The sequence below is a fragment of the Pistacia vera genome, unplaced genomic scaffold, assembly GCF_008641045.1.
Source record: "Pistacia vera cultivar Batoury unplaced genomic scaffold, PisVer_v2 Contig28, whole genome shotgun sequence".
In the NCBI taxonomy this organism is placed as follows: Eukaryota; Viridiplantae; Streptophyta; class Magnoliopsida; order Sapindales; family Anacardiaceae; genus Pistacia; species Pistacia vera.
The window spans coordinates 674,089-700,304 of record NW_022196090.1 but is presented as its reverse complement, the minus strand read 5'-3'; the positions used below and the strand labels follow the sequence as shown (position 1 = coordinate 700,304).

The 26,216-nt window shown below is 32.9% G+C and overlaps 1 protein-coding gene across 1 annotated transcript; it reads left to right on the top strand.

Moving 5' to 3' along the window:
* The first annotated feature begins 19,581 nt into the window (after positions 1 to 19,581).
* LOC116134011 (ATP-dependent DNA helicase PIF1-like) lies at positions 19,582 to 21,015 on the top strand. Its single transcript, XM_031419660.1, has 3 exons — positions 19,582 to 19,810; positions 20,072 to 20,261; positions 20,343 to 21,015. Exons 1-3 carry the CDS (start codon positions 19,582 to 19,584, stop codon positions 21,013 to 21,015), a joined length of 1,092 nt encoding a protein of 363 aa, XP_031275520.1.
* Positions 21,016 to 26,216: the final 5,201 nt, after the last annotated feature.

Below are 26,216 nucleotides of genomic sequence, written 5' to 3'. Positions count from 1 at the left end.
GACATGCATTCTGTTACAACTGCGGAGAACCTTATACTCTCACTTCTAATGGTCATATTTGTCCGAAGTGTAAGCGTTAATCCTCTACTTTGTTGGGATAGGATTGCATAATGGTGCTTATTTAAGTAATCTTGTGCATAGTACTAAAATTTATGAAAGATGATGTTGAGAAATCAATCTCGATTTCTTAAAATTTTGTGATAAAGAAATATCTTTGTTAAGATGGCCGAGGAGTTTTATTTCTTCATCTTTTTTGTTACCTTAGATTAGGAGAATACATATATTCTTTTTTGCGTATAAAAGAAATAATCATACAAAGGCCTAGACAAAAGATCTCAAGCCCCTCCCAAGGATTACAAAAATTAGTACCTGATGGGAACCCACTCCCAAAGTAATAAGAATTGGGCTAGGCAATGGGCCTTTGATAAGAATTGGGCTGTGGTCCTTTAATAGGAATTGAGCTGGGTAGTGGTTATTTTGTGGGCTTGGGTAAAACTCTCATTGGAAATCAACTTGCCAAGAGAGGGTGTCCAAGCCCTTTATAACCCACATGCCCACCATTTTCCCTTCAAATGTGGGATCTTAACATACCACCACGCTTCCGCAACCAACATCCACGTCAGCTTCTTTACCCCTTGGGTACTACGCGGATCCCCTTTCCCTTGGGCCTCTTTACCCCTTAAGTGACTATGCGGATCTCCTTTCCTTCGGGCGTCTTTACCCTTTGAGTGACTACGCAGATCCCCTTTCTCTCAGGCCTCCATGCCCTTTCTCGGGGTAGCAGTTCAAGCCTTGTCATGTAGGCGCATGATCATGCTCCGATACCAATTGATAGGAACCCACTTCCAAATTGATAAGAATTGGGTTGAGCAGTGGGCCTTTGATAGGAATTGGGTTGGGCAGTGGGCCTTTTATGAGCTTGGGTAGAACTCTCATTGGAAAATTGGCTTGCCAAGGGAAGGTGCTCAAGCCCTTTATAACCCACATATCCACATTTTTTTTCTTCCAATATGAGATCCTAACAGTATCACACTAAAAGGCTTGATGAAAATGAAGGAAAGATGTGATACAAATTGGGCATTGCATATTGGGTTGAGCAGGAGGAAGCAAAGCAATATTAGACATGTGCGCAATGAAAATGAAGAGGAGAAAGGTATAATGCAAATTGGGCAGTGCTTTATAAAATAAACCAGTATGAGTTTGGCTAAAAGAAGATGAACATTTCATTAGTTGAAACAGGACACAGCCTTCCGCAGCCAGTGCTGCTGGTTTTTCTATTAGCTTTGAATATCTATAGCTCTTTAATGACAATAATTGCTCTCTTATAAATGTCATTGTAAGTTTAGACATCCAAACAGTAAATAATAAACAATGATGACTATTTATTTTATTTTTTATTATTTTCTTTTTTAAGGAAGGGTATCTTTCTCCATTCCAACTATCTTAATGTCTTTTTAATGTACAGAAGAATGATTTTATGAAATTTCTTCTTAAGAATTGAGTTGACGACCCCTCGCAAGGAGGCCAACATGAAGGCTGCGCAGGATGAGCAGGAAGGAAGTTCTTAAAAACTGTCAAGAGTTTTGTACAATATTTTCATGTTTCTAAACATTTTCTTCTTACAGTTTTTATATATGTCAAGACATTATGAAATTTTATATATTTATAAGATCATATTTCCAGAGAATAAAAATTTAAGTGTTATAAGATCCAATGGTTGTATTGAGTATAAGGGTATATTTGTAATTAAAAAAAAAAACAATTCTGGTGTAAGTACCAGGACTGCAAATATAGAGGGATTGAAAAATATTTTACAGGGTTATATTGCATAGTATTGGAACCACAGAGGAATAAAAATATATTACGTGATTAAATAAGTTCATTTATTAAAACAATGTCAACTCGCGTAAATAATCTATTTACTATATGACGGCATAAATGAATGCCTCCACTTTTAGAAGACTCGAGGGTTGAGGATACTAGGTTGTGAATAGTGGTGGAAAAATAACCTATCCAGCCCGGCCCGTGGCTGGTTATGCAAAAAGATGGGTTGGGCCTAACCCAGCCCGTCAATAAGGGTGGGCCAGGTTAGGCCCGCCTCTCTGTTAGAAGGGTTGGCCTAGCCCGGCCCGTCAACCCTAACCCGGTGGGTTTTGGTGTGAGCCGGGCCGAGCTAGCCCGAAATTTTTCTTTTAAATTTTTTTTTTCTTTTGTGTAATTGTTTTTAACTAACTTTTCAAATATCAATAATTCAATTAAATTAATTTTTTTTTGTTAACATTTCAAATAATAATTCAATTAAATTGTAATATAAGAAAAATTAGATTTATTCATTTATCAAAAAATAAAATAAGAAATAAGAAATAAGAAAATATAACAATTACTACCTTGTTAAAAACCTTACTAAGAAAAATCCAATTGGGATAAAAACTTGATAAGGAAAAAAGAGTGCAATAATTGACAATTAATTTACAAGTTACAAAAAGTTTACAAAATAACTAATTTAGGAATTAACTAGGACCTCCCTCATCCGTATCATCTATATTACAAAATTGAAATGATTCTATTAAAGTATCGTCGATAACATCGTATTGATCCTGATGGCAGGACCGTTCCTAATCTCGAAGACATGTGAGGACTTCAATAATTTTTTTGTGAAAGTTTAGTCCTCATTTCATTTAAAATTCTTCCACTTGCATTAAATGTTTGTTCAGATAAGACGGTTGAGACAGGAACAGAGAAAACATCCAGGACAAGTCTTGATAATACCGGAAAAATACATTTTCTGGTTTTCCAATATTCTAAGACATCAAAGTTGGCTCTTTGTTGTGGATCTGCCGGTAGCACGTCAGGGGTTCCCAAATATTGGTGAAGCTCATTACTCTGTAGCTGCAAGGAGGACAGTACATTCGTTGTTGATGCTTTTGAAGAGGAGACTGTGCTTCGGGTTCAGGTCCTCTTCGGCCTATTAAGTGCACTTCAGGAGTCGAAGTCTTCATTTGTTTCTTCTGATGCTACTTCCTCGGGTATTTCGCCTCTTCGCTGGTTCCCATACCTGTTTTCATATTGCAAATATACCTCCGCAAGACTCTCTTATCTCTCATAGTTGATTGGCATATGCTTCGTCTCGTAAATTTTCACTTAACGTGTCTAAACCATTTTCTAAACGCGCTAATTTAATTCTAAGATCAAACATGACAGCTAAACAATAAAGAAAAGGAATGAATTTCTAATATTTTTTAAATTTTAATTCCATTGCTTCTATTGGTCCCGCTAAAATTTCATTGTTTTTGTTTTTTTTTTTTAAATAAATTTGAAATTTTTATAATTGTATATATTACTAATGGACTAGTAGGATAACACACACCAGAAGTTGTAAAGTGGATTGATAAAATTTTTTAAGAAAAGAATGAAATTTTTGAGTTATATGTCAATCACTGTCTACCAAATAATGAAGACCTCTATTATTTGCTACAAAATAACTAATTAAATTTGCATAAGGTAAACATGAATCAAACATTAAATAAGTTACTATTCCATCTAACATGCATGTCTAATGCAAAAGTTCTAGGAGACATATTTGATTTTATACAAGCATCTTAAAATTCAGCATTTCGTCTATTACTACTAGAGCTGGGCATTTGGGACCGGGCCCAAAAGCCCAGCTTTAAAACCCGGTCCTAGGACTGGTCCTTGAGAGGACCGGACCTTTTTTGGGACCAGGCCTAAGGAGGAGGGCCCGGGCCCTCCACTGGGCCCTCCTCCAAGGCCCGGGCCCAAAAAAAATTGTATTTTTTTAATGTAGTCCCTACTAAATTACATAAAACCCCCTGTTAATTTTAAAGTAAATATAAATTACGAGGGTTAAAATGAAATTTTACAAAATTTATATAAAAAAAAAATCTTCCAGGTCTAAAAAAATTATAAAATTTATAAATTTTACCCCTAAAAAAAATACTAAAAACCCCCTATAAAATTTCGTTTTGCCCCCAAAATATAAAAAAATTGAGGGGGGAAAATGAAATTATCCAAGGCCCATGGGACTGGTCCTGGGCCCATGGGACCAGTCCCGACCAGGCCTAGGGCCTGGTCCGGGTCCTGGTTTTTCTCATGGGTCTGGGACCGGTCCCAAGCCCATGAGTGACTGGTCCCATTTGGGACTAGTCCCAAGGGACCAGTCCCAAACGGGCCCAGGCCTGGGCCCGCAAGGGACCGGTCCCGTGCCCACCTCTAATTACTACTAGTAATCCAAGCTAAAAAATCTCTAATTCTATCAATATTATTTCTAAATTTTTTCATACCACTTTTCACAATTAAATTAATAATGTGACATGCACAGCGTTGGTGAAAACACTTCAAATTGTCATAAACAGGAAAATTTATTTTCAAAAAATCTATAGCTCTACTATTAGCACTTACATTATCTAAAGTTAAACTTATCACTTTATGAACAACATCATAATCTTCTAAAACTTCAACAATTTTATTATAAATTTGTTGACTACTATGATCCACATCCATTAATCTAAATCCCAATAAAGATTTATTTAATTTACATTCGTTATCAAAATAATGACTAGTCACACAAATATAATCTTGTTTAGCTCTACCACTCCAAATATTGGCGGTTAGAGCCACACTAACATGACAACTATGTATTTTATTTTTTAATTATAATTTCATTTTCCCAAACAATTTTATTAAATCATTTCTAGTGCAATTTTAGAATAACTTTTAAATCCTGGAAAAAATGAATTTTTAATAAATCTTTCAAAATATTTATCTTCAGCCATATTAATAGGTTGATCAATTGCAGCAATAGATAAAGCTAATTGTTCTCTATATACATCAGAATTATAACGCCAAGTAGTACCCATATTAGTTATTTGAGTTTGATTAGTTTCTGTATTTCTATGTTGAGTAATATGTTTATTAGCATGCATTTTTTAAAGTACTAGTACCATTACCTACATCTGCTTTATAAATATTTCCATAATACTTGCATCTTGCTTTCTTCATGTGAACTCCATTTTCTGTCTCGTAAAACTTATCGAAATGCACTCAAACGTCTGATGTGTGCCTATCGTCGGTTTCGACTACAGTTGATGAACCTGCTTCTGCTTGAGATGGAGTTGGACGAGGACGACTTCTAGAACCACTGGGAGCTGTAGCAGCATGGGGGAGGAAGGGCGGGAATATTATGAGGTGTATCGGATTCTGAGAATGGGAAAGAGGAACTATTTGAATCTACTGCATTTACGTTAGTAAATTTAGGGGGGACTAGGATAATTTCCTTCATCATCGAAATTGATAGGATGGAAATATCTATCCATTGTAATTAAAAAAAAAAATTGATATAGAAGAAATAAAAAATTAAAGGAGAATTGGAATTTGGAAATATGAATTGAAAATTGCAAAGACTAATAAAAATTAAAATGAGAGCAAATTGACAACAAAGAGAATAATTGAGAGATTTCAATAGAGAAAATGAGAGAATGAGAGGATTTGGGATGTGAGAAAATATGAGAGTTTAGGCCCTATTTATAGAAAAAAACTGGGAAAAGAAAATGACCAAAAAAACCCCTCCAATTGCTATAAAACGACTATATTTCAAGGGTAAAATGGGTATTTGCAAAAAAAAAAATTTATATTTTTTAATTTTTTTGGTCCAACCCGCCGGGTTGGCCTATGAAGACTTGGCCCGCCCGACGGGGTATATGCGGGCCGGGTTGAACCCGACCTGCCTCTTAGGCGGTCCGAGTTGAACCCGGCTTGATGCGGGTCGGGTTAGGGTTGACCTGCCTAACCCGGCCCATTTGTTCCACCTCTAGTTGTGAATAGAATGGGTCTTTTCCTCGTCTTGTCGGGGACCCGCCTCACTCCACCCTAAACGGGATGGAGATTCCCCGAAAAAATGGGGGACAAGGACCAGAAAATTCCCTATCCCCGGGGATGAGGCAAGGACGGGGATAGAGGTCTGCCTACCCCGCCATGCTAATTATCCTCCTTTTATTTTTTTTCTTCTCTCTTTTCTCCACCTTTCTCTTGCCCCTCCCTTTCTCCTCGTCTTTTCTTCTCTTTCTCTTCCTTTCTTTTCTTTCCTCCTCCCTATTCATACCCTCTAGGTGCCGCCGTTTGGCACCCAAATCTAGCCAAGCGGTGGCTAGTTCGTGGTTGCTCGATCTAGTTGACTACAGAGCCAGATAGGGTGGCCACGACCTGACCACCACTTGGTCGGATTCTGGCGAAATATCAACAGAACAACCATTTTTTTTTTTAAAGTTTTAAATTCCATAAAATTTGATTTGTTATAAGTTTGGTTTATGAATAAAAACTGATTTGTTATGAGTTTGAAAAAGATTTGGTGTGGTGGTGAAGAGTGGATGCAGTGTTAAAATGAAACTGGGTGTGGTGGTGAAGAGTGGGTGCGGTGGGGATGGCTTTGACGGAGTTAGATTTAGGGTTTTTGAAAAATTTCTCCCTGTAGTGCAGGAAAAATCCCCGCGAGGATTTTTCCCCGTTGTCCGGGGTGGGGCAGGGACGAGGATTCCCTGTCCCCTTAGAGGACAGGGATGGGGAATGGGACTCTCGGCCCTACCCCGCCTCGTGCCCATCTCTAGTGATTACCTTAAGTAGTGTGTCCAATTTGTACCTCTATACTTTTGTGCAAAACTCAAAATCATGTGCAATTTGTTTTAAATATCTCATTTAATTTTGATAAAATTTTATTAGTATAAATACCATAACACATATATTACTATAATAAAATCTATGTTCTTAACTCAATATAGGCCCAAGGATAAATTTTAGAATTATATATATAATAAAACCTTTTTATAGTCGTAATGATGAGACTAAACTAAGTTTATTACTATGAGTAGGGGTGTTCAAAACCGATTAACTGGTCCGGATACCCCTTTTTCTGAACCGAACCAGTTTTTCGGTTCAGGGAAATCCTTGAACCGAACCAAACCGGTTATGGGGAAAAACTGGTTTTGCAGTTAACTAGTTTTGAACTGGTTATCCCAAAACCAATTCCTTCTTTACATAAAAGAAACTAGAGGAGAAAATATGTAATTCTTACTTTGTTTCTAAAGTTTCTTTTCCTTGCTACTACTCTCAGAAAATAATGATATCAATCTCAAAAGCAACAATCAATTTTCTTGCAACGGGCCCCTTTAAAATAACATTGATTAAAAAATAAACATAAAAAGAAAAATCAAGTATCAGTTTTCTTCAAGTTTCCCAGGGTAGTCTCAACTAGAATATAGAAATATAATTAGAAGTAAATAGTACAAAAGTGAAGTATAAAGAGAAGATATCAAGCTCAAAATATCAAATATTATTGTCATGACAATAATTTGTCAGACAACCATCCAAAAATTCATCAACAAAAGACTGAAGATGAAAAAGTAAAACTTTAAACATGAAACTTTAAATATCTAAATTTTTATTACCCAATCCGAAACTTTAAACATGAAAAAGTAAAACTTCACACAAGGTTAAGCAAATTTCCCAAATTTACAAGAGAATGAGAAAAAAAATAGAAAAATTTGCACAAAAATAGTTATAAGAACTCGAAAGAATGACTCACACACCAAAGAGAAATGAGAGGAGAAATGAGTCTGACGGATGACGGACAACCTAAAGACTGACGATGAAATGAGAGGAGAAATGTGTTCGACGTACTGAAGATGAAGACTGAAGAAAGAAAAAGAGAAATAGAACTGGATTTGGGGATTTAGGTTTTTACTTTTTAAAATTTTAATTGAAAACTAGTTCAAAAAACCGGTTTCGGTTAATCGGTTATAAAGTAACCCTAAACTGGTAGCCGAATTGAAATTTGGTTTTTACATTTTCTTGAACTGAAACTGAATCAATTTCAGCAGAATACCGGTTTTCCGGTTCAATTTGATTTTAGCATTTTTTTGAACAACCCTAATTATGAGGTCATAACTTAATAGAGATGTAGTTACAAAAATTATTGGGTTGGCTTAGTTATCCTTCGTACAAGTGATATATCAGTAAAATATGCACTACATTAATAGTTAATTAATGAAGTATATCAAATCTAAGGTATAGACATTGATAAAAGAGATAGACATAGTTTCAAAAAACTAGTACATGTATCAATGTAGTGTTGGAAATATGCAAAGTTATCTTAAAAGTCTAAGGGCTTATTTGGTAGGTTATTTAAAAAAAATGTTATTCTGAAAAACTATCTGAATAGGATAGGATAATCAATATATATATATATATATACCCGAGGCATAGACTATATGATTGCCAATTTGAGAAGCTAGAGTTCTTTCATTTTGACAGGTCTGTAGATTGCCCGACACATGGTTGCATTTGATTGGTGATGATGTGGATTGTTTACAGTTGGCTAGATGTTATTCGTGATGATGTGAAATAGATTGATGAGTTGTATTTTATGGTATATTTGGCTTCATGTAATTGGTGTTTGATATTGTTTGTTATTAATGACAGGTATTAATAATCTTATTGATTGTTGTTTGTTTCGCATTGACAATAAATATTGTCATTTACATTTACATAACCTTATACACATAACGTTATTGATTGTTGTTTGTTTATAAATTTATGTGAATGTAAGGGATCTTATACGTTGTATGTTATTCACAATGCATTTATGTGAATTTAAGGGGTTTGTGAATATGAATGGTTTGATAAGTTTTTATTTTGTTACATTGTTTGTGTTATGTGTTGCTCTTTAATATAAACGGTTACAGATATTTATGAGAATGAGTAGAGTTGTATACTTTAATTGGATGTAAATAGTATATATATGTAATTATTTATGTAATTTGGTACATTATTACCAGTAAGAAACTGAGCAAAAAACAGAGGTATAGTTATTTGATATTGTAATTTGATATGTTTATATGTCATGTTCTTGCCACTTTATTGTTTATATTTTTTCACTTATGTTCATGCCAGTTACTTTTTCCTGAAATTTTATTTAGGTATATACAATTTGTGGAAGGAACAAAGCTGCTACTTATATATCTTAGTGAAGGTAAAGTTATTCCATCGACAACCGAGTTGTAATGAACCATTAGTATGTTTGTGATTATGCCAAAGGAATTCCACACGGCGAATCATGCAGAGCACCAGGGCGAACTATGTAGAGCACTTATTGATTATTCAACTATAATTTATAATTTTCAACATACAATTCAATTGTTGAATTATGTTGGTTTATTATTGATATAACAACTATTTTTTTTCTCAAATTTGATTTAGGTATATATGATTTCTGGAAGAAACAAAACTGTTACTTATATATCCTTGTGAAGGTAATGACCTTTTTTATTTGTTTATTTTCATTAAAAATCTGGTTGACCGAATTATAGTTACATATATAACAAGTTCATGTTTATATGTCGAACCATAGCGATGTTGTTGGACAAATCTACGAGAGTGAACTATAATGATTAATATTATAGTTATGGTTCGGCAGTCAAACCATAATGTATAATTAGTATGTTTGCATTTATGTCACAAGAACTCGACATAGCAAAACATACAGTTTTTGATTATATGGTAAAAATCCAGCTGCCAAACGATGCTGCACCATTACTATACATTATTGATAATTGTCTTGTTTCCCCCTGTAGGCAATTCATTGCAATGTCTTATTGTTCGCTTAAAGATCTTAACCAATCACGTGATGATTGGATAATCATTGCTAGAGTAATAAGATGTTGGGAATGTATTAATTTTAAAATGAATAACGATTTGTTTAGAATTGATATGGTTTTGATGGATGAATAGGAACAAAATATAAATATTTATATCAGTTAAAAGTTTTTTTATTTATAAATTACACATATTTGTTAACGCCTTTCAATTCTATTTGTTTTACAGAGCAATGTGATGCATGGAATTATACCAAAAAATAGGGTTCTTAATTTTAGAAGCCAGCTTCATGAAGGTTGTATATATCTCATTAGAAATGTAAGGGTTATAGGATGTGCTGCTTCTTATAGACATGTGGAAGGCACATATCGTATACAATTTCCGATGACCACATCTTTGAAGGAGATCAAAGAACCAAGAGTAGCCATTCCAAATTTTTATTTTAAATTTTCTGGTAGTCATGATCTTGAAAATAGATCACATGATACCACTTTATTGTCAAGTATATTTAGTTTTTCTTATAGATACTTCAAATCTATGAAAAATGAAGCTATATATTATATTTAACATAAATAATGATATGCAAATGTGATTGGTATTCTGAATGGAATAGGAGAAACTCAAGAAATTGTATCAACAAAGAGTAATAAGAGACATTAGACTGTAGATTGAACAGTAAGTTTTTTTTTTTTTTTTTTTTTCAATACTGGTACATCCAGCTATCAATTGATATAACTTACATCGTCATTAATTTCGGAGAAATAATTACTATATCTTTTTGGGGAAAAATCTGAGATTTGTGCAAATGGAAAATGACAAGGCTATTGTTATGATTATTACATCAACAAATGTGAAGGAGTTTCAAGGTAATTTAAACATATTATAGAAAATTATTATATTGTGATTAATTAACTTTTTTTTTTTTTTTTTCGTTGGGCGATTATTATGAATACAACTTCGGCATCAAGAATTTATGTAAATCTCAATATTGAGGAGGTGTATTCCCGGCAGAAATGTAAGATATCAAGAAATTGTATATTATAATATTAAATGTTGTCTATGATTGATATTTTATGCATTGTTATTATTATAAAAACCAAAATATGCCAGTTGTTCAATTGCAAAAGAGAATTTTCAATGAAGCACTGGTAGAAAAGGAGATGTTTCAGAATAGAGTGACATTGAAGCATATTACCGATCTGATGTGGTATAACAATGATGATCAAGTACAATATTTACTATGCAATTAAACTGATTATTAAAACTTTATTTTTTATATAAGAAATTCATTTGAATAGGTCATTACAACTTTGTTTTTTATATAAGAAATTTATTTGAATAGGTCATTGATTTCACAATAAAGGCTATGCTAAGTGAAGTTGATTCTAGTTTTGGTTGGTGCTATTTGTCTTGCAATTTTTGCAAGAAAAAGATCCCAGAGAATTTGTATTGTTAGAAATGCAAAAAAGAATCGAAATTCCCTCAAATGAGGTATGTATATTTTTTTCCCCTTACTAAATTGTAGATTACAATTCAATTGTTAATGGAATTATTGTTAATGTTACAATAGGTACAAGATAAAAATGAAAGTGACAGATGAAAGTGCAAAAAACAACTTTTTTATTGTTTGATTCAATAGCCTAGAAATTGATTGGACTATCCTGCTCTCAATTGCTGAACAAACAAGAGAATGACCCAGGAACAATCCGGAAACGTTTGTATGAATTGTGCGGCCATACATTTTTTTTCAAGATTAGGTTGGGAGATTCAAACCTCAAGGAAGGATATCAATCTTATACTATAGTGAAAGTATTTCCAGTAAATCATAAAATGGAGAATGAATACGAACTGTAGGAATTGGACAAGGTTAGTACATACTTTGATATGAATTTGTCCAGATTATTCAAGTAATATGAACAAATTGTATTAAACAACAGGCAACTGGTGGAGAAGATGGCACAAACCAAAAAAGTGAAGAAGAAGAAGAATTACAAGTATTAGTGGCAGATGTTACGAAACGTGGTGTTGAACATTGTGACCATGACGCAGCAACAGACAAATCAACTTTTAAGAAGACAGATATAGCAATTCAAAAAGAAGAACGAAGTGAACTGAAAAAAGATAGGATTTAACAAAGTACATTTGCTAAGCAAAATTATCATGGCAATGAAAAAAAAGAAGCAAAACTTGTGATAAAATGTGGCATTAGCTTGCATGAATGTTATTCATGACCACATTCAATAATAATTTTTTAACATTATTATAGAATCATTTTTATATTGAAACGAAACAGGGTTTAAAAAAAATTATTTTAATAGTACTTTTGGTAAGAAGTAATATATATTATAAAACATATTATAAACATTGTTGCAAAAACACATAAAATATTTACATATGTTTATAAACATTGTTGCAAAAATAGATAAAATATTTACAAATGTTCAGTATTTGTACATATTATATTAAATACAATAGATCAAGTATCAACAACATCTGGGGTAGTGTCAGAAACAACCTGATTTGTCTGTTCTGCTTGCAATTGTAATTGCTCTAAGAAAGCAAGATTTTCATTTGGAAACTGCCACTTAAATTCGTTAACACAGATTGCCCGAGTTTCGAAGAACATTTGAGTTAGTAAACCACAAGCTTCATTCCTGTCTGCTTCAGCTTGAGCAATAACGTATTCTATTTTAGTACTGGAGTCAAATAATTTTTTTACCTGTCTTTTAAGAAGACAAATTTCTTCATGGATTTTTTTCACAATTTTGTCCAGCAACTTTAACTATCTCCTCATGATCCTTTAACTCAATTATGACTTCTGCATATTTGTTCTATAGATAGGTGTTTTCAACTGTAAGTTTTTGCTTTTGAATAGTTAGATTTTTTTCTTTTTCTGCAGTTTAACAATGGTATTGCTAGACCCTCACCAACGTCGCTTCATTTCAAGCAAACTATACAAATTATGTTAATAAAACAAGACAAAAACAATTACAAAATTATATGATCCTCAAAAAAATAAAGTGAAACAAATTATATATTTTATATCAGCAAAGTTACCTCATCTAGTGTAAGTCTATCCAGATCTGTTGCATGTATATTCTTCAAATTCTTTCCACAATTAGGAACTATATTTACTTCCTAGATGTCATTCTTACGCTTCCTTCTCTTTAATAATTGACTTTCTTCTATATCTTCATCATTCAGTTCAATTGGTGAATATATTTTTTCAGATGTAGATGGTGTAGGATGTGTAGAAATAATCAATTTGGTTGGAGAAATTGTTATTGCAGCTGTTGCAACTAGAGCTGCTTTCACAAATATAATTTTCATCAACAAAATAAAAAACAATAAATTTCTAACAAAAATAAGATGCAATTATATTAAAATTCATAATACCACTTTTTGAATTAAAATCCAAGTATTTGCTCAGCATATCGTAGATGTCAAAAGTCTGTTGTTTCTGAATAGGAAGTTCCAATCTTTTGATTGCAATTTCATTTCCCTTATTATTGTCGATTTCATTGTCCCGCTTTTTGACTTCTGTCCACTCAGTAGGTAATCCACCCCAACCTTTCTTACAACCCAATAAAAAGTATCTATCATTTCACCCTCGCAACTTATTGCTCAATCCTAATAACAAGACTTTACCCTTCCCACTCTCGATAAAGTAAAAGGGACTATTAGGTTGCTTTTTAATTGCATAAAAATAGTTAAAAATAGAAAACATTGGTTCGATTATAGTCATCAAGCAAATAACCTCAAAAGCCATAACAATTTTCCAACCATTTGGATGGAGCTGGCTCGACACCATGTTGTAAGCCATCATTACTTCTTCTACAAATGGAGAGAATGGAGGAACTAAGATAGATTGCAAAAATATTTCAAAAAAGGTAAAAAAACCCAGAAGGAGGAGCAATGCATATATAAAACCCAGGCGAATCACAAGGCAATAAATCATAATTGTCAGAGATATTGTATTCTGTTCGGAAGTTTAGAACTTCTTCATCAGAAAGGGTACTACTAATTTCTAAAAAAGACATTGTTAAGAAGAAAAATGATATTAAAAACCAGTGGAATAGGAAATAACTTCACTTATCTACGAACTGGTTTCAAAGACATTGAAGTACAAATACAAATTGTATCCACAAACGAAAATATCGATACTTTTGTATTTTAGTCAAATGTAAGAACATAAATTTTTGAATCTGCAATATGTACAACAAGAACAAAAACCCTAAATGCCCAAAATTATTTTAAATACATGGCAAGAACCTAAACGGCAACGTTTTATTGAATTATAGATTTTACAAATTTCTGAACATTCTTATACTTAATAAAGCTTTATATTGTCAGAAGAATATGTCAGTGATTTATATATAGCAATTTTTTTTCTTTTATTTGGGTTCACAAACAAATTGAAATTCAATTTATTGATCTATATCTTCAACTTTTTAAAACTTCGAGAGTTGTTTTGTTAAATCCTCATTAATGATTACAATGTTCTTCTCTTAAACTCTGATCGATGATAATACAAAATCCTTCAAATTGTATAGGATTAAACCCAGGTATTGTAAACATTCTTAAATTTTCAACTATATCGTCTGATAATTGTTGTATTAACTGTATATTAATTACATATTTGATATTTTAATTTTTTATGTATGTTATGAATTTAATTATGTCATTAATGAAATATTGTTACCAAAATATTTTTTAAATTAATTGATATATAAATATTTATTTGGATGTTAAAGGATTTATACGTTGTTTCTGTTATTGTAATGTTTTTTATAAACTATTAGATATTAATCGGTCGGTATATTGCATCTAGTCTCTTTGATTTGCTTTCAGTTAATGTTTCTTAACGTGAATGTATAAATTGTATGTGTTAATTATTTTTGTTATGTGAAATTAATATAAAACATTCAAGGTATTTATTTGAATATGAAGTGGTTGATACGTTGTACTATTGCAAAAATTGTTCGTTTTTATTGTTATGTGAAGTTAATAGAAAGCATTTAAAGTGTTTATGTTAATATGAAGTGATTGATTCGTTGTACTATTGCAAAAATTAAATGTTTAGTGATTCATTCATTGAATTATTGTAATTAATATACTTCGTATACATATAAATATAATTATGTAATCAATATTGGATTAATAAATACTTGTTTTTTTCTTTTCCTGATCGTTTGGTCTTATTATATTTGTAGAACAAGATAAAAATTGTTCTTCATAGCTACAATATATCTGCTGGTAAAGATAATGTAATGGTCTTGATTCTTTTAACAATTTAATACTTAAATGCTGTATGTATTACTTTTTAAATTTGCAATATATAAAACAATTTATAGATGATTGTTATATGCTTTTCATTCATGTCCATGTGTTGTAAATATCTTTCGTTTTTATTTGATGCAGGTATACGAAGATAATTTGAAATTTATTATTACAATATTTTTCTTTTTACAAGTATTGAAGCTTTTTTTTTTTTTTTTTTTTTGGTATATCATTGTATTATGCAATTTTCTATACTGGTCATAGAATTATGTTGTTTAGATTATAGGATTGTAATATGTTCACCAATATATGAAAATATTAAACAAACTCGACTACAATTCTTCTATAGAATTGTAGTAAACCATTTACTGAACTATAATTTTTGTTTTGATTGTAATAGATTTGTTAATTAACATTTTCAATTTCCATCCATTTATTTGGTGTATTATTATTTTTTTGATATGCTGGATACCGAACAATGTATTAGATCATTAGAATCGTGTTAAGGTAATACCAACCTATGATTTAAATATAACTGATGTATAATATTATATCTGTATTATTTGCGGAACGATAATTTATAATATAACTATATAATAATCATTTATAGATTTATTTTTATAAGTATGCCGAACCATAATACATAAATATAAAAATGTCATAAACTGTTACCGAACCAATTTTTTTTGCAATTCTAAAAGATATGATGTTTGTTCGCTTTCTTCATTGTATTAAATTATTATCAGCATGGGTGTATAATTGTGTTATTAAAAAAAATAAAAACAGTGAACATTAAATTGTTCGAGTCTAATTTTGTTTGCTGATGTGGAAAGCATAGTATGGAAACTGCTGGTGGAATTTCAGCAAGCGTACAGTTATATTTCGAAACGATAGAAAGTTATAAATTGAAATTTGATTCTGGAAATATAATTGCTGTTGAATTGAGAAGAAGAGTGTGCAAGGAAAATAGGAAATTGAGAATGATTGTATTGAAACAACAAAGAGCTACAAAAGCTGCTACAACTGAAACTGGGGATAGTACGAATCACAAAATGTCTAGAACGAAGAGAAAAAGAGGTAATTAATAAATCATTACATAAATCAATTATTGTTTTCCTATCCCTTCTGTAATAGTATGACAATTATACTATTATTATTTTTAATTTCAGGAAACGCATCGAATAATGAAACAGAATCTGTGTTGGAAACAAATGTAGACGTATTAAATGATGAAACAAAATCTCTGTTGGAAACAAATGTAGACATATCGAATGATGAAACAGAATCTGTGTTGGAAACAAATGACGTATCGAATAATGAAACATAATCTGTGTTGGAAACAATTGTAGACGTATCGAATAATGAAGCAGAATCTATGTTGGAAACAAATGTAGGTTCGCAAATTTTCTTAGGCCCTTTTGAAAATAATGATCACATAGACAAAGAAAATAGAAGATACATAATGTATGTATTAAAGAGAAAGAGAGTTTAGGAAAATTATGTTGTTATATAATTATGTTGATTTCATTTTCTTGAGAAATCTGACTGACTATATATAAAATTTTGCAGGTGTTGATTATTATGTAAGAAAAAAATCTAAATTAAAGCTTACTCCTTCAAAAATATGTAACCGTAAGTTATAAACTTCAAACATATATTTACATAACAAATTATTACAGTTTGTTCATTTGTGTAACAATATCATTATTTTTTACTTTTGTTTAAAATTAATGTTATTTCTATTGTCAGTGGATTTGGATGCATTAAACTTCGGTGTACCATCTTACAATTGCAAGCATTGCGGGGCAACCATGTGGTATGAAGAGCGTACAATTAAGAGAAAAAAGATAACTTCTCCTGTATTTTCGTGATGCTGTATGGATGGTAAAATTGAGTTACCACTCTTGAAAGAACCACATGAACTATTGAAAGAATTATTGGACGTAAACGGTGGTTCTAAAGGAAAAATATTCAAAAACAAGATAAGAATATACAACTTGATATTCTTATCTACATCAATGGGAGGGGACATTGATACTAATATCAATAGAAGTAGTGGTCCATATGTTTTCAGACTTTGTGGGCAAAATTATCACTGTTTAGGGACATTACTTCCACCTATTGGAAAGAAACCTACTTTTGCATAGCTTTACATCTCTGATACACAATGTGAAATTAGTCACAACTTGAATTGTATGAGAAGGCAAACAACTTACAATAGTGCTGACAAGGAATTGATTGAAGAATTGAAACTGATGCTTGATAGGAACAATGAGTTGGTTAAAAGTTTTCGGTTCGCCAGGGACTATATTGAATCAAATAATATTTCTGAACTCCAATTGCATTTAAAAATCCATAGAGAAAAAGATGGAAGACAGTATAATCTGTCAACTGAATTTGAAATTGCAGGAATAATTGTTGGTGATGTGGATTGTCAAATGTTGGAAAATGATGTTATTGTTTATCATTCAAAGAATGGTTTATAGAGAATTACTGACTTACATCCCAGTTTTATGGCATCAAGTTATCCAATTTTGTTTCCATATGGAGAGGATGGATACAGGGTTGGCATTAAGCATAGAGAATTAGGCAACAAAGAATCTTCTACAAGGCATAAACTAACTATGAGACAATTTTATGCCTTTCGATTGCAGTACAGATTGAATGAAGAAAACACTTTGATGACATCTAACAGACTATTGCAACAATACATTGTAGATGCATATATGGTTATTGAAAAGGAAAGATCTCATTGGATAAGAAAAATAATAATTAAGAAGTGATTTGTATAGCGGATCGATGGATGCTATTTCAAAAGGTGATGTTAATGCAAAGAATATAGGCAAGTGTACACTGCTATCGTCGTCTCACACTGGCAGGCCACGATATCATATAAATTATCAAGGTGTATGACAATTTGTAGATATCACGGATATCCTAATATTTTTTTGACATTCACATGTAATCCAAAGGGCTAGAGATACAATATATACAGAATGCTATTGGTCAATGTGATGAAGAAGGAAGAGTAACTACTGTTTGTAGAGTGTTCGATATGAAATTGCTTGAACTGGTGAAAGAGATAAAGAATGATAAATATTTTGGTGAAACTTCGGCAAGTAAGTACTTTTATAAATAACATGTATATTTTCTTTTAAACTATTTGTTCATTTATGATTTATAATATGAAATTTACAATATATCAACAATTATTGACAATATTGTATTTTATTTCCCAGTTATTTATACTATTGAATTCCAAAAAAGAGGTCTCCTACATGCACATGTATTGATTTTCCTCTGCAGTGAATATAAGAATCCTTTGCCATTGAAGATTGATAGGATGATATCTACTGAATTACCAGATAAAGAAAATAATCCTCTTGCTTATGCAACTGTTTGGAACTACAACATCCATGGTCCATGTGGAAATTTAGATACAAGTTCACCCTGCATGGAGAACGGGAAATGCAAAAAACATTTTCCAAAGAAATTTGTGAATGCAACAACTGTAGATGATGAAGGGTACGTAGTATATAAAAGGCAAGATACTGGAGCATTTAATGAGAAAAAAACTGTCAAAATTGACAACCATTTTGTTGTTCCCTATAATAGAAATTTGACGGTTAAGTACGAGGTCACACAATCATTGAGAACTGTAACCAGAATAGATCAATCAAGTATCTATTCAAGTATGTCAACAAAGGACCCGACAAAATCAGAGTTTCTATGGAGGTTGCAAAAACTAACGAAGGGAATTCTGAATGCACGAATATTACAGAGGAAGATGAAATTAAAGCTTATGTTGATTGCAAGTATGTATATAGAAGAATAAAATATAATATATTTGTTGTTATTGGTTGTAAATATAATGTTGAAAAATGTAATTATTGCATGTACATATATATTTCCACCATGGAAGCTTGTTGGACGATAAATCAATTTGATAAATACTATAGAGAACTAGCTATTGAAAGGCTTCCTTTTCACTTGGAGAATGAACAAACAGTTTTCCTTGATCCAAATCAGAATTTAGTCAAATATTTGGAGAGCAATGTTGTCACTTAGACAAAATTAGCAGAATGGATGAAATGTAATCAACAATATGAAGAGGCGAGATCATTGACTTATTTTGACTTCCTAACACAATGGGTTTGGAATGACAAATAAAGGAGATGGAGTCAACAGGAAGGTGCAAGATGCATTGGCAGATTTTACTTTGCATTTCCAGGCAGCGGTGAAAAATATGATTTGCGGATGCTGCTAAATTTGGTTAAAGGAGCAACATCATTTGAAATTATTAGGACTGTTAATGAAAGGATATATCCTGCACTTAAAGATGCATGTTATGCATTAGGCTTGCTGGATGATGACAAAGAATGGAATGATTGCCTGGCTGAAGCATCAATATGGGCTGCTGGAGAGCAGTTATGACAACTATTTGTAACGGTTCTTTTATTTAATAAAGTCATAAACGCAACAGAATTGTAGCAAGAAAATGTAGATCGACTATTTGAAGACATCGCATATAATCTCAGGAAAAAAACAGGAATGAGAACAATGAGATACAGTATGGAATAGTTACACAATCATGCATTGACTGAGATTGAAGACTTCATTAAAAAAGGAGGGAAAACAATGGCTGATTTTCATGGACTGCCAATTTCAAATCGCGTTGAATTTGAAAATACGCAGAATAAGTTGATTGTCGAGGAGTTGAATTACGATATTGACAGCAACAAAATCTTGCACAATGATTTACACAGTGGTCTAAACAATGGACAAAGAGACATTTACAATTCAATTATTGATTCAGTTTATAATGAAAGAGGAATGCCATTTTTTGTTTACAGGCATGGTGGAACAGGTAAAACATTCCTATGGTCAACAATAATAGCAAAATTGTGGTCTGATGGTGAAATTGTTCTCGCTATTGCTTCGTTATGTATTGTTACCTTGCTATTACCAAGAGGAAGAACAACCCATTCACGTTTTAGGATACCTTTAGATGTAACTAAAAAGAGTAGATGTGATATTAAAAAAAGGATGCAATTGGCAAAACTAATTTTGATAACATCTTTGATAATTTGGGATGAAGCATAGATGGCAAATATGTATTGTTTTGAAGCACTTGATAGATCTTTGAGAGACATTTTGTCTGATAAAGATCCATCAAATGCTAATAGAATATTTGGAGGCATAACTGTTGTACTGGGTGGAGACTTAAGACAAATTTTACCAGTTATACCAAAGGGGAAAAAATATGATGCGATACAAGCATGTTTATCTTCATCTCCCCTTTGGGAACATGTCACAGTGTTGAAGCTAACATAAAATATGAGATTGAAAAAGAATTTGCAAAGCAATGCATAATTGAATGAATTGACTATTTTTGACAGATGGTTACTGCAAATTGGTGAAGGAACAAGAGTATTAGAAGATGAAAGCTTTATAGAAATTCCTGAAGATTTGAGGCTTTCTCAACATAAAAATCTAGAAGAAAGAATTGTGAATGCTGTTTTCCTGAATCTATCTGCTGAGATAGGCAATGTTGATTATATCAGAGAGAGGGCAATATTGATAGCAAGAAATGATACAGCACATGAATTGAACGACTACATTATTCAAAAATTGCAATTAGAATCGAAGACCTGTTACAGTTTAGACAACACTTGCAAAGCAGCAGGGACTCCAAATGATGATGACATTCTATATCCAACAGAGTTCCTTAACTCTTTGATGTGCTCTGGTATGCCAAAACATGAATTGCAATTCAAAATTGGAGTTCTAATTATGTTGCTACGAAATCTGAGTCAATCAGATGGTCTTTGCAATAGGACAAGATTGATTGTGACTCATCTAGGGAAGTGGAGCATTCAAGCAACAATTATTAGAAGATCAAATATTGGTGATAATATTGTGATTCCTAGAATAACAATGTCCAATGCAGATATGAAATGGCCTTTCAGATTGAAGAGAAGGCAATTACCAATTGCAGTTAGCTTTTGCATGACTATAAACAAAAGTCAGGGTCAACTGCTCAAAATGGTGGGATTCTACATAAAACACTAAGTATTTACCCATGGACAATTATATGTTGCCCTATCAAGGGTACCTTTGAGAAAAGGTATCAAGATCTTATTAGCCCAACAACAAGATGAACCAGAAGAAAAGTTGAGAAATATTGTTTTCAAAGAAGTGTTCCACATGATAGAAAGTTAGATATGATACTGATTATGTAACAATGCAAAGTTTCAAATACAAAATATTTGTCAAATATTTCACTACACCAATATACTGTTTCATTATTTGTACAAGTAGTATTGCATGGTGTAGATACATTTTTAGTAGCATTATCATTAATACAAACTTCATTAGAAGGATTCTACTCTTTCTTCAACACAAGTTTTTCCAAAAATTCGGAGTCTTCATTTGGAAATTTTGACTTGAAAGCATCTACACAAGCTTTTCTGGTGGCCTTAAACATGTTTGCCACTAAATCTTTAGCTTCATTCTTCTCTTTCTCAGCTTTGACAACCAAAGATCGGATTTTTGTATTCTCATTAGACAATTTGTTCAATTTTTTTTTACAACTTCCTTTTCTTTTTGTTGATTTTCAATAGATTGTTCAACAGATTTAAATGCTTCGTGAAGATGTTTCAAGTCATCTTCAACTTTATCTACCCTCTCTTTCAAAACCTTTCTCACTTCTTCTAATTTTTGTTTGTCAGAATTTAGAACTTCAATTTCTTTTTTGCTATTTGGAAATAACATTCTCCGCTGCCAGCCAACGCTCCCGGGCTTCTTGCCAAAGTTCAAAACCCTATTGCAGAAACAAAAGGGAACAACATAAAATCTCAATGAGACACATTTAAAAAAAGTACAAACTTAACTAACCATTAAATTATTCCAAAAAAATAATACTTGAGTACCAACAAAAGATATCCTATTATCTAATTCTTCTGTTGATAATGTTCTAAATTTCCTCTCATTCTTTATATTCTCACTCTCTTGCTGAGATGTTTTTTGTCACTTGATAAACCTACATAATGGAACCTCTTCTGTTGCATCATCTTTCTCTTCAATAGCTTCAACATGACATGAACTAGAAGGGGATACAATAGGATTAGGCACTGATGCAGGTGAACAGAAGTTTGTACTTGATTTATCAACTTTATTGTCGTAGCAATGCTTGGTCCTGTATTAGATGCTGATTTGGCCTCGCTCTATCCATAAACTTCAGCAATTTTTTAGAAGCCATATCTAAAATTTAAAAAGCACACTTCATGACTTATAGAAAAATGAACAACTAAATCATAATTCAACCTAAAGAAACAATATTTCCAAATTGCCTAAAATCGTTAGCAAACAAAAATAATAGTATAAAATCCTATTCGTACCATCATAAAAAATTGCATTAACAAATACTACAACAAACCAACAAGACAAATTATAAACAAAATTTCAGACAATCATGAGTTCAAAGCGATTACAAACCATTCATCTGGAAATTCCTAACTCATTTTGACTTCGATATTTTGTTAAACAGATTGTGTGTAACTGCATATCCAAATAAATAAAGAAATAAATTTTACCGTTGTAAAGTCGTGCAAACTGAAAGGATTTTTGACAAAACCATTCAATGTTATCAATTTGTTCAAATCACAGCAAAAAATCTGATGCAGAAGAAACAAAAATACATACGTTAGGGTTGGAGAGTTTGAATCAGGCTGAAAAAATACTCTTAATCAATAAAATGTCCTTAAAAGCGATAAACATATTGAATGACAACATTTAAACAACATATAAATTTTATCAATTTAAATGATGTCACACACCAAAATAATAATGCCATTTTTTTTATCATTAAATAATAATTTCTTTAAGACAAAATAACAATAATTGTATATTTTATTTTAAACTTAATGAATACACACAGTATAATAATAATTGCATATTATTCTTCTTTAAAAAAAATATATTTTGACTGAATAATTTATCGTATGAACAATTATAAATTCTTGAAATCCAATTGCCACAAAAATATAAAATAAAATAAACATGATTATCACTAATTAAATATAATAATTAGTGAAAAAATATAATATCTTATTAAAATGTTGTCTGATTTTCTTTTCATCTTTCATTACAATAACATTAGATTCATATTTGAATTAAAAACTTGGTCATTTGAAACAAACATTATTTTTATAATAAATAAAAATACTGATTACAATGTAAATATAAATTGTTAACATTTACTTGGTGTTAATTTTGATATAATATCAATGACCATTGTCTTTTACAATTTCCAAACAGTTTTTGCACATTCTTCAATTGACCAATATAGTTATTATGATGCGTCTGTTTGTTTTCTAACTATTCAGATTCCACACACATTAAAATGATACTTTCATGCTTATATATATATAGAAGGATTACTAAAACTGCATCTGTATTGTTATATAAGTTTTTGTAGTTTAATTATCTACTCAAGCTTTCTTCATGTTTTTAAAATGGCAGATAAAGGCAAGAAAAAAGTAGATGAAGATATTTCAAGTTTTTCAACAAAGAAACAAAAAGGTAAGAAACGAATGTGTTTGCATTGATGATGTTTCTCTGAATTAAACTACAAATAATTTTTTATTTGTAGCATTTTCTAAATTGATATAATGCCATGAATTTCTTTTTTTGTCAATTGGTTCACCAGTGAACAAAAATGACGAACCGAAAGACTTGAAACAACTTTTGCAGAAAGTCAAGACAAACATAGACGATTTAAATGCGGCACGACTCGATCTGAAAGATGTTACCAATGAAATGGGTAATGTTGTGTGTGATTTTTCCACCAAGCTTGGAGTATTGCAAGGTTATAGCCCGATCTAGGACCAGCTCGACTCTACCGATTGTTCAACTCAGCATAAGCTTGTCGAGTTATAGCTTGACCTAGCACAAGCTAGTCGTGACCAATCCTTGCAGTTGTTCAACCAATTCACAGATAACTTCAGATCCCGAATATCTCAAGAAGGATCAGATCGACAATAATCTTTGCGCAATCACAACACCCAATCACGAGAATATCGGAGCTGCATTTCAAATTTAATTGTAATCCTTTTATTTTTGCTCTTTCCTTTGTACAAACTCTGTATATAAACCCTCTCCAACAATGAGAAAGGGGTTAGCAAATATTTCTAGGATTGTCATTGTAAGCTCTCATAACAAATACAATAATAGTGGATGTAGGCTCAAGAGTTCATCTCGCTGAACCACTTTAAAAATCTCTTTGCCATTTACTTTATTGCATTTCTTATTTACTCACTGCTGGTTACCCGTAATCACGTACACATCAGTTTTGATCCTGTCAAGGTCGATCAGATCACTCTAGCTGGTGTAAATCTTACATAAACATTTTGGTGCTAGAAGGAAGGCCCCTGCCAAAATCTCAGAATTTCTGGCAAGCAATCCCAGTGACCTAATCACTCTAGGCCCGCAATGGTGCGTACAAGATCAAAAACTACCTCCAGAAACCATGACACGTGGAAACCACCCATCAGGAGGTGCAACAAGACGTCGTTGGGTGTTGACCACTAGTGCTGCCAATTCAAGAGATCGCGAATGACCCGAGAGTAGGGACTTCAAATCCCGAGCATGGCCAACTGGTGGAAATGATCAGAACAATGGTTGCATAGGTAGTGCAACAGAACATGGTTGAGCTGATAAATTAGCAACCAACAACACAGAACCTAGACCAGCCACGCTGCACCGATATTACCCCAACAGGTTAGAATTCAGCCGGTGATCAGTCTGGTTCATCGGCATTGAGGGGCGACTGACACCTACGACATCATAAAGTACACTCCGCTTATGAGCATGAGCCCTGCAGGCAAACTAACCTTGGGAGGCAACCAGGAAAACAACCAATGGGGGAAGGTGAAGGAAATGGTCACCCATGAGACGCTCAACGTGCTCGATGAAATCCCCAACATCAGCATGCCGGTTTTAACCCACGCCTAAGGCAGGCTCAAACCTCGCAAGCTCGCGAGGGGAGTCATATTTGCCAATCTAGCAATGACCGACGTTTCGGTTATAATCGACGTAGTGAGCAATGCACTAACGAGCATGATAGCACTTACCAACCTAGCCATTATGACTCAACCTCGCGCATCAATGCGCATAATGGAGGGGGCTCAGAAGTAACATATTTGCAAACTCACCTGCTCAAGGTAAGGCTAACAGAGCCAGCCAGGGCAACCACAACGAAGACTTGGATCAGGTACAAAAAATGCTCAACCATCTGAGAGCTTGCTAGAACCATGCGACAGAAGAGATAATGAGCTCTTCCTTCACAAAGGAAGTTTGGCAGGCCCCGCTTCCCCAAGGATTCAGGGTGCCAGAAAGTAAGTTCGATGGGAAATGAGATCCCAAAGACCACCTCAACACTTTCAATGATTTGATGAAGCTGCATCAGGTTTGTGACTTAGCGAAGTGTTTCTGCTTTGCGATCACATTGGTAGGGGACTCTAAGAGGTGGTACAAAAGACTCAAGGCGAATACCATCAGTTCTTAACAGTAATTCTCCTCACTGTACCTACAACAATTTCAAGTAAGAAGACAATTCGTAATGTCGCTTAGCTATTTGAGTAACATTCGTCAGGAGGGAGATGAAACACTGACCTCGTATTTAATGAGGTTCCAAAACGAGCAAGCAAAGGTTGCAAATGCACCTAAAGAGTCAATCCAGACTTTGGTAATTGCTAGCATCAGGCCGTAAATGGAGCTATGGAAAGAGCTCCAAAGTGAACATCATGTGAGTTTGACAAAGTTTTACTAGATGGCTGTAAAACACCAGCGAGTAGAAAACTCGCTAGCAGCCTTAGCTAGAAGCTTGTCGCGAAGAGCCCTAAACAGGCGACAAAATCTCCCATCAGACAAGCGAAAGGGCCAAGATCGTAATGATAGGGACTGGAGCAGGTCCCAAAAGAGATAGAGAACAAATAACCGCAGGGACAGGCAACCTTTCTCGCGATATGCAAAATACACCCCCTCATGCAAGACATAGCCTCTTAGTCTCCCGTGAGGCTAAGAGGCTGCCCACTCTAGAAAGAATGAGGGGGCTCCAGGCAGAAGAGATTGGTAGAAATACTATCGATACTACCGGGACATTGGACACAATACCAACAAGTGTTGGGTTTTAAAGGACGCCATTGAAGATCTGATCAGAAAGGGCCACCTAAAAGAATTTGTTAAGGAGTCACCAGCTCGTGAAAGTACAG